Raw genomic sequence first — 10296 nt, 5'->3', positions numbered from 1 at the left:
GTTCCCCAACCAGGGATGGAACCTGGGCTGTTTGCAGTGAAAGTGCAGAGTCCTAACCACTGGACTGTAAAGGAATTCCCTATTTTGTATTCTTTTTAAGTATTATAAAAATAATGGAAGGATACATTCTTACTGTAAAATAATTCAAACGATAATGTAGATGGAGAAAGTCAAATTCTCCCTTGACATTTATCCCTCTTTCCATTTTCAACGAATACCAGTCAATGCCCAGAAGTGAGCATTGTTTGCCATTTGAGAGAGAGAGAGAGAAATATAGTTTAATGTTTAATGCCCACTGCCATACTTTCAGCCTGATGTAGCCTGCTCTAAATGTAGTTCACTTAACATCTTCGATACCTTTCATATCAGCACATGTGTAGCTATCTCATTATTTTAATAGTTGCAAGTCATGGCTTGGTATGAATGTGCCAGTTTCTATAAAGATTCCCCATAATTACTTTACAATGTTGTGTTAGTTTCTGCTGTACAACAATGTGAATCAGCTATAGGTACACGTATATCCCCTCCCTCTTGATTCTCCCTCCCACCCTCTAGGTCACAGAGCGTTCAGCTGGGCACCCTGTGCTATACTGCAGCTTCCCACTAGCTATCTGTTTTACAAATGGTAGTGTGTATATGTCAATGATACTCTTTTGATTCGTCTCACTCTCCCCTCCCTGCCCTATGTGTTTTTTAATTTGAACAAGTATTGTTAAATTATCCCTCTAAAAAAGCCATACTGGTGCTTCCCTGGTGGCTCAGTGGTAAAGAATCTGCTGCCCATGTGGGAAACATTTTGATCCCTGATTCAGGAAGATCCCACATGCTTTGGAGCTACTAAGCCCATGTTCATAAACAAAAAGAAAAAGAAAAAAAGCCTTACCAACTTACACTCCTACTAACAGTGTATGAGAACACTCATCATAGTGAAGATATGTATTTCTATCTAAAAAAGTTCCCTTTGGCACATTTGCATTTTAAGCTCCACTCTTGTATTCTGGCCACAGATAACCACGGACAATGCTTTCTGCCACTATAGGTTACTTTTGCTTATTCTAGAATTTCGTATAAATGGAATTCCACTGTATATGTCTCCTATGCTTGGCTTCTTTTGCTCAGCCTAATGATTTTGAGATTCATCCATGTTGTCATGAGTACAGCATGTTTCTTTTTATTGCTGAGTAGTCTGTCGATTAGTCTGTTTCTTTTTCTTGCTGAGTAGTAGTCCATTGTATGAATATGGCACAATTTGTATATGTACTCACTGATTATTAGACATTTGGGTTGTCTCCAGTTTTGAGTTATTGTGATAAAGCTGCTATGAACATTTGCACTTGCATGTAAGTACTTTTGTAGACTTGTATGGTCATTTCTTATTAAGTCTATTTGGAGTGGGATTGCTGGGTTATGTGGTCAATGTATGCTGAACTTTATAAGACATTGCCAAATTATCTTTCAGACTTTTCATTTTACACTCCCACTTGCGATGTATGAGAATTCTAGTTCTCTCAGATCCTTACCAACACTTAATCAGTCTTTTAAACTTTTAGTCATTGTAGTTGGTATGTAGTGGTATCACATTGTAGCTTTTATTTGCATTTCCCTGGTGAGTTGAATATCTCTTTATGTGCTTATTGGCTATTTGCATATCTTTTTTGTGAAGTGCCTGTTCCAATCTTTTGGCCATTTAAAAGGCTGCATTATCTTATTATTGAATTATCAGAGTTAATTTTAAATTCTGTATACATGTTCTTTGTCAGGTTGCGATTATTCCTCTTTGTGGCAAAAAAATCCTTTCTACCCTAAATAAATAAAAACACGTTCACGCAAAAACCTGTACGCAACTATTTATAGCTATTCTATTGATGCTTACCAATAACTGCAAACAATCCAAATAGCCTCCAGTGGGTCAATGAATAAACAAGATCTAGTGCATCCTTGCAATACACACTTTAGCAATGGAATGGAACAACTAACTCACTGTTGCTTGCAACAACTTGTATGGAGCTTAAGGGCATTATTCTGAGTGAAAAAAGACAGTCTCAAAGGTTACATGCTATATGATTCCATCATAGTGTGTGTTAGTCGCTCAGTCATATCCAACTCTGCAACCCTATGGACTGTAGCCTGCCAGGCTCCTCTGTCCATGGGATTCTCCAGGCAAGAGTACTACAGTGGGTAGCCATTCCCTTCTCCAGTAGATCTTCCCGACCCAGGGATCGAACGTGGGTCTCCTGCACTGACATCCTCAAAACCACGGAACTGTAGTGATGGGAAACAGATCAGTGGTTGGCAGGGTTTCGGGATAAGAGGGGACTACCACATAGCTCAATCAGTAAAGAATCTGCCTGCAATGCAGGAGACCTGGGTTTGATGCCTGGGTTGGGAAGATCCTCAGGAGAAGGGAATGGCAACCCACTCCAGTATTCTTGCCTAAAAAATTCCATGGACAGAGAGTCGGACATAACCTAGCGACTAAAACACCACCAGAGATCAGAGTGGGGGTAGCAGGAAGGAGTTTTGAGGATGATGGAAATGTTCTGTATCCTGATTGTGGTAGTAGTTACATGAATCTATATATTAAAATCCATAAGTTGTATACCAAAAGGAAGTTAATTTTGCTGTATGTTAATTAAGATAATGGAATAAACAAAAAGCATATCAACAAACTGAGTGTACAGGTGCCTGTGAACATTGGTTTTTGTTTTTAAGATTTTTTTATGTGGACCATTTTTTAAATCTTTATTGAATTTGTTATTGTGTTTGAATTGCTTCTGTTTTATATTTTTATTTTTTGGCCTCCAGACATATGGGATGTTAGCTCCCCCACCAAAGATTGAACCAGGGATGAAGTCCACAACCCCTGCATTGGAAGGCAAAGTCTTAACCACTGGACCACCAGGGAAGTCCCTGAACATTGGTTTTTCAATGGAGAAAGATGTGACAGAAAATACATATCTCTTTAATCCTGGCTACTTTGTTGGGGGAAGGAGCAAAAATGATCCACTTTTTCAGTGTGTATTTTTATAATGTTTCATTCATTTCAATTAGTATATGGTGATTTAGAAATTTGAAAAAATCTATTAAAATGGAAAACATTAGGAAAATATTTTTAAAGATGAAAAAGGGTATTTTTGCTTTGTCAGGTACCTGATGATATGGTAGAGAATAAGACAACTGTGTGTCCATTCCAGTGGAACTCAGCCTGGTAGCGTCCAGTCCTCCCATCTTACAAATAGCTCATCTGCAAAATTATGACTGTTATTGGAACTGGACTGATGGAAGCTTTTATAAGAATACATACTTTGTGAGGTGTTCTTTTTTTTTTTTTAATACCATGCTGTGTGGCTTGCAGAATCTCAGTTCCTTGACCAGGGATTGAACCTAGGCCACAGCACTGAAAGCCCTGAATCCTAACCACTAGGCCTCCAGGGAACTCCCAAGAAAAAATACCTTAATACTGCTTGAAACAATGCCTCGCACAAATCATAACTGTAATGTTAGCTGCTATGAATATATCATCTATGAATTGGAAGAATAATTGCCATCACTTATAGGGGGATGATTTTTAAAGTGCTTGTCTTGCAATGGGGGATCAGTCACTGTTAATTTTGTTAGCCTTTGGAACCTGGCTTCTGGGATGTGGCGGGGAAGGCAAGGCTGTCCCTGGTGTGGTTTTCTGGGTCTCCCCACTTATCTCTTCTCTTGGCTTTGCTATCTTACTAATTTCAGGGAAACCTCTCCCTCCTTCCCCTCCCCTGGTTGACATATCACCCTCCCTCAGGACCAAAATGCAGGGCGTTTCCCTCTTTGGCTGACACTGGACCCCTTGTCTACATCTAGCTTGGCACAGAGGGACAGCCAGAGCCTGAAAAGTGTGGCTGAGACCTACACAGCACCGTTGGACTTGAAGGTGAGCCAGCTGGGGAGAAATGTGATCTCAGGGCAGTTCACGTCCAGAAAGGCGGTGCAGGGGAAGTGACACTGCAGGGCACCAGGGATCCTCGGGGGGAGTGAGGAGATTGGGAGAAAAGGATACTTAAATTTCATCTCTTTCTCTAACCACGCAGATGGCCCTTATTCAGACCAATAAGGATCTCATTTCCAAAGGAATAAAGGAATTCAACACCCTGCTAAATCAGCAGGTAAGCCTGGTGCTCTGTTTCAGAGGACAGGCCTGAAGTGTTGGGAGGTGGATGAGGACAGAGAAAGGAGAGTAACTTGGAGTGGGGAGGGTAATGGTGGACCAGATGGAAACCATGAGAGACAGGGAATACAAATCAGAGAAAAAAGGAGGTCAGAGTTTGTGGTTATTCCTGAGTCACATGTCTGAGCCGGGTCTCCTTTGCCAAATTCTGATCGCCCCCCACCCCCACCCCACCCTATGTCCCCTCCAGGTCTTCAGTGATCCTGCCATCTCTGAAGAAGCCATGGTGACTGTGGTGAACGACTGGGTGAGCTTCTACATCAACTATTACAAGAAGCAGCTGTCGGGGGAGCAACAGGAGCAGGACAAGTTTCTGCAGGAGTTTCGGCAAGAGCTCGACACCCTGTCTGCCTCTTTCCTGGAGAAATACAGGAACTTCCTGAAGTCCTCGTGAGCAGCCCCTCACACGCTGCCTTTCTCCTAGCCCAGAGACCCAGGCTGCAAGTCTAAGAAACCCTTAAACGCTGCCTCTGTGTTCTAGTCCTTGGGCTCTGCTCCTTCATGGTATTGCTGCACCCTGACACCTCAATAAAGACCAGTTCTGGTTGTGGTGGTCTTCCTGGCTCGTTGGCTCTTCTTTGGTTCTGATCCCTGAATCGTGAAGACAGTTGGTCCCCTTTCCCTCAGCCCTGCTTCCTAAATATGGTCTTGAAGATCAAACTTCTTAGAGCAGAGGTTTGCAGCCTTAAGTAACCACTGGGAAGTACTAAAATAGCCTGAAGGAGGGGCCAGCTGACAGAGCGTAACAGTAAGTGCTGAGGGACAGGGAAGGGGACCAAAAGAAGGAGATAGAGGCTCACCAGAAAGCATGGTCCTGTTGACATGCTGTCTAGGAGAAAGTTTTTGGAACCTCCCAGTCTCGTTTATCTTACACTGCAGCATGTGACAAGAGAATCAAACTATGACAAAGTACGAGACAACCTCACTGTAGAGGGTTGGGGAATGAAATGTACTAATGTATCGGACTGTGGAAATGACGGAATCTATAAGACTAAGCCATAGATAACTGCATACAAGCACTGTGCCCTAGTACTGGTTAATAATTCTGATACTGTTGCACATGCTCATTGGAAATGAACAATAGGCGTAAATACATGGTGGATAATGGGAGTTGAGTTTCTCAATGTAGTGGGAATTTAAGGATAACCAAGGTTGGGGGGTGGTTAGAATAATCTACGTGGTAATGGATTGGAGTTAGAAAGATCAGCACAGACAGATGGTGTGATGATGGCATATAGCCAGTGGGTTAAGTTGCTCTTTTCTCTCCCTGTCCCCTTCCTCCTTTTTTAAAAAAGATTTATTTATTTGGCTGCGCCAGGTCTAAGTTGCAGCATGCAAACTCTTAGCTGTGGCATGTAGGATCTATTTCCCTGACCAGAGATCAAACCCAGTCCACCTGCATAGGGAGCTCGGAGTCTCAGCCACTGGACCACCAGGGAAGTCCCTCCTCTCCCTTTTCAAACAACTAAGTAGACATCCATAAGGGAACAAAAGTGCCTCTGCACACTCCATCAAGGAGCCCAGAAGGTTTCTAACCCACCTGTGTATCTGAAAATTAACAAATAGGACCTCAGTTAGGGCTGCAGATCCAAGGGAGACACAAATCTCCTCTATCTCCACTGGTCACAAGGGGGCAGGGGGTGGAAGGGTGAAGCCTGGAGATGGCAAACTGGGAAGAGACCAAGAGACTCTTCTGGAGAGACTTTGTGGAAGTCCAGACTGCCTGGAGGGGCCGTCAGCATGTCCTTAGATCAAGGTAAGGATGAGGCTGGAGGCGAGAGGAAGGAACTTGCCAAGGCGGCCGGTCTCCCCAGGGCGACTCCACCAGCGTTGAGCTTTTCACAGCAGCAGGGTTGCCCCCCTCAGGCAAAGGAGGTGGAAAGCCTTGACCCCTCTCACAGAGTGGGTGGGAAGCGCGAGGGGTGAGTGACTGCCTCCCATTCCTAGCTGCGCACATTCCAACTGGAGAAACCCATTTCTCTCCAGCAGTACCCAGGTTTCTGAGGAGGGATCTCCATAACTGGGGGAAGAGAGGGGAACATGGCAGGAAACATAAGAACCAGGGCTTTAATGGTTCGCTTCCTGCTGTCTGCTCCAGTACTTCCGCAAGAAGTCTGCCCATGAACCAGTTGGAGAACCTCACCCAAGGAAACCCCTACAAACTGTGGGCACCCCAAGAACCCCAAGAACCCCAAGGGCTAAACCCATACTTCCTTGGACTCTGAGGCCGGCTCCCAGGCAACCTCTGCCAGAGTGAGCCCTAGTAGACAGAGGGCGCTCAGGCCAAGGGGGAAAATACAAACGGGCTGTAGCGCCACCTTCTGGAAACCAAAAGAAAGGATTCTAACAGCCTGCCTGCTGAGTTGTTAAGAACAGAAGACTTCAAAGCTTAGTTAAGGAGGTTTCTGCTATTTGTAACCTGAATTCTAACCTGAAAGTAGAGGCACACACCTACAAACGCTATTTAAAACTCGAGGAAAAAAAAATAAAACTCAAGGAAATATGATGGACCTAGAAATTATCACACTAACTAATTATCACACTACATATAACATGTCAGATGGTGAGCGCTGCCAGGATGAAGAAATCAGTTATAAAGGAGACAGTAGACAAGGAGTGTGGGTTTTTTGTTTTTTTTTTTTACTGAGTGTTTAGGTAACACCAGCAAACAAGGTGACTTTTTTTTGTTGTTTTTTGGCCACACTGTGAGGCATACGGAATCTTAGTTCCCAGACCAGGGATGGAACCAGTGCCCCCTGCAGTGGCATCGCTGAGTCTCAACCACTAGACCCCATGGGGAAGTCCCACATTTGAACACAGATCTCAAAGAAGATACGGTTGGATCCAGGAAGTTATCTGAAGTGTATGCTTCAATGCAGGAATGGCCAGAACAACAGCTCTGAGAAAGGTGCTCGTTTCAGAAAAATCAAGGCTCCAAAGGAACGAGGTATGTCAGAGAGGTGTGAGCAAGAAGGTGCATGATGAGAGATGGTGTTAGAAAAATTTGAGGAACCAGGTGGCTTCCCTGCTGCTGCTAAAAGGAAGTCAGAGGGAATCCCTCATTCACACTATGGTCCTCTTCCACACTTTTAATTTTGTTGCAAGGGCCTCCCCTGAATTGATTGGCTCTTTAGTACCACCTATTGGTTTATTTATGGTGTCAATAATGTAAGAGTCACCTCGGAATTATGAGGCCACATACAGGAGACCCGAGTTCAATCCCTAATCCGGGAAGATCCCCTGGAGAAAGACATGGCAACCCACTCCAGTATTCTTGCCTGTGAAATCCCATGGACAGAGCAGCCTGATGGGCTACAGTCCAAGGGTCTCAAAGAGTCTGGCACAACTTAGCAACTCAACAACAACTCTGCCTTCTCATCCCACAAGGTACGCAAACACCCAAACACACGCACACATCTAACCATGGTCTTCTGGGCTGTTACTACCATGCCTTTTCCATTCCCAGGCTTACTGATTAGGTGAGGAGTAAATACAACTCCAGAAGTTCAGAAATCAGAAGACAATTGCTTCTTGGCAGGAAAGCTATGACAAACATAGACAGTGTGTTGAAAAACAGAGACGTTACTCTGCCGACAAAGGTCCATATAGTCAAGGCTATGGTCTTCCCAGTGGTCACGTTTGGTTGTGAGAGCTGGACCATAAAGAAGGCAGAATGCCAAAGAATTGATGCCTTTGAGATGTGGTGCTGGATAAGACTTCTAAAAGTCCCTTGGACAGAAAGGAGATCAAACCAGTAAATTTTAAAGGAAATCAACCCTGAATATTCATTGGGAAGGCTGATGCTGAAGCCGAAGCTTCAGTATTTTGGTCATCAGAGGTGAACAGCTGACTCATTGGAAAAGTCCCTGATGCTGGGAAAGATTGAGGGCAGAAAGATAAGAGGGTATCAGAGGATGAGATGACTGGATGGCATCACTGATGCAATGGACATGAACTTGGGCAAACTTGGGAGGTGGTGAGGGACCGGGAGGCCTGGCGTGCTGCCATCCATGGGGTCGAAAAGAGTCAGCCACAACTGGGCAACTGAGCAACAACAACAAATACAACTCACACCAGCCAGATGTATTATTTTGTCTCTAAGAATGTAGAAATGGTACCCAGAATTCCCAACTCAGTAGCCTCTCATAATAAGTGGAGTAAGCCAGACAGAGAAAGACAAATCATATAATATCGCCTATATTTGGAATCTAAGAAAATGATAAAACCAAACTTCCATATAGAAAAGAAATAGACTCACAGACATAGAAAACAAACTTATAGTTACCCAAGGGGAAAAGGGGGGGATAAATTAGAAGTTTGAGATTAACATACACACACTGTTGCTGCTGCTGCTAAATCGCGTCAGTCGTGTCTGACTCTGTGCAATCCCATAGACGGCAGACCACAAGGCTCCCCCGTCCCTGGGATTCTCCAGGCAAGAACACTGGAGTGGGTTGCCATTTCCTTCTCCAGTGCATGAAAGTGAAAAGTGAAAGTGAAGTCGCTCAGTTGTGTCCAACCCTCAGTGACTCCATGGACTACAGCCTTCCAGGCGCCTCTGTCCATGGAATTTTCCAGGCAAAGGTACTGCAGTGGGGTGCCATTGCCTTCTCCGCATACACACACTACTATATATTAAGTAGATGACTAACAAGGACTTACTATTTAGCACAGGGAACTATACTCAATATTTTGTAATAACCTATAAGAGAAAATAATCTGAAATAAATATATATATATACATATATGTATAACTGAATCACTTTTCTGTACACTTGAAACCAACACAACATTGTAAATCAACTTTTTTAAGCCTTTCATGATAGATAAATCTGGGCCTCCATATTGGTATGGCCATTTTCTTTCATGTACCAAAATTATATAAATACATAAATATAGTAGTTATAATTATGGATATCATTATCTTAATAATATCATTATCAATTTGCTGTTTCTGGGTGGGGATAGATGGTAGAAAGTTCCTTACTGTTGTCTTGTTGACATCATCCCAAGAAAGTCCTCTACTTCTTCTATTGCCTGTATATTTTAAATATTTGCAGTTTATTTTATGTCATTATGGAGACCCGGGTTCGATCCCTGGGTTGGGAAGATCCCCTGGAGGAGGGCATGGCAGCCTACTCCAGTATTCTTGCCTGGAGAATCCCCATGGACAAAGGAGCCTGGCGGTTGCAAAGAGTCGGACATGACTGAGCAACTAAGCACAGCATACTCTAGTAAATTAATTAAAAAGAAAAAATGAAATGATGGATGACTCATCTAGGATCTTTTTTTATTGTTGTGTAGTTGCTTCACAGCGTTTAGTTTCTGCAGTACAGTGAAGTGAATCAGCCATATGTATGCATATATCCCCGCCCCTCTGGATTGCCTTCCCATCATCACAAAGCATCGAGTAGAGTTCCCCACACGATATAGCAGGCTCTTATTAATTATCTATTCCGTGCATAGCAGTGTATACTTGTCATTCCTAGTCTCCCAATTCCTCCCACCCCTCTCAGTAGCCATACATTAGTTCTCTACATCTGTGTCTCTATTTCTGCTTTGTAAATAGGTTCCTCTGTACCACTTTTCTTGATTCCACACATGTGTTAATATACGGTATTTGTTTTTCTCTTTCTGACTTATTTCACTCTTTACGACAGTCTCTAGGTCCATCTATGTCTCTGCAAAGGACCCAATTTTGTTCCTTTTGATAGCTTGCTGCCAAAAGTCTTGGCTACCTGTCTATTGAGGCCAAATAGAAATATATAGATAGAGTTTGGAGGAAATAGAAGCGAGTAGCTTTATTTTGCCTGGCAAAAGAGAAATGTGATAGGCTAGCACCTCAAGAACTGTGTCCCCCTTCCTGGGGAAGTACATGGGGTTTTATAGGTGGAAACTTGTAGTCCAGGGTATGTGATAAGGAACAAGGTGGTGAAGGTTTTGCATTCTGCAGGCATGATTATAAAGCAGTCACTTTTGGCATCATGTGGCCTGGTACTTGGGTCCAACAGCCCTGTAATTGGGTCCATTCACCTCTGGCTTATTGGCCTGCAACCTTCTTTCTGAAATGCAAACAGCTATAAGTGGTG

General features: G+C 43.4%; 1 protein-coding gene across 1 annotated transcript; it reads left to right on the top strand.

Annotated features, from left to right (window-relative positions):
- The first annotated feature begins 3737 nt into the window (after window positions 1-3737).
- AHSP (alpha hemoglobin stabilizing protein) lies at window positions 3738-4623 on the top strand. The gene is made up of 3 exons (XM_068969517.1): window positions 3738-3913; window positions 4071-4145; window positions 4398-4623. The coding sequence occupies exons 2-3, from the start codon at window positions 4071-4073 to the stop codon at window positions 4599-4601; spliced, it is 279 nt and encodes a 92-aa protein (XP_068825618.1). The 5' UTR covers window positions 3738-3913; the 3' UTR covers window positions 4602-4623.
- The last annotated feature ends 5673 nt before the right edge of the window (window positions 4624-10296 follow it).

This window comes from Capricornis sumatraensis, chromosome 3 (assembly GCF_032405125.1).
Source record: "Capricornis sumatraensis isolate serow.1 chromosome 3, serow.2, whole genome shotgun sequence".
NCBI classification, from domain to species: domain Eukaryota; kingdom Metazoa; phylum Chordata; class Mammalia; order Artiodactyla; family Bovidae; genus Capricornis; species Capricornis sumatraensis.
This window is presented reverse-complemented; position numbering and strand designations above follow the sequence as displayed.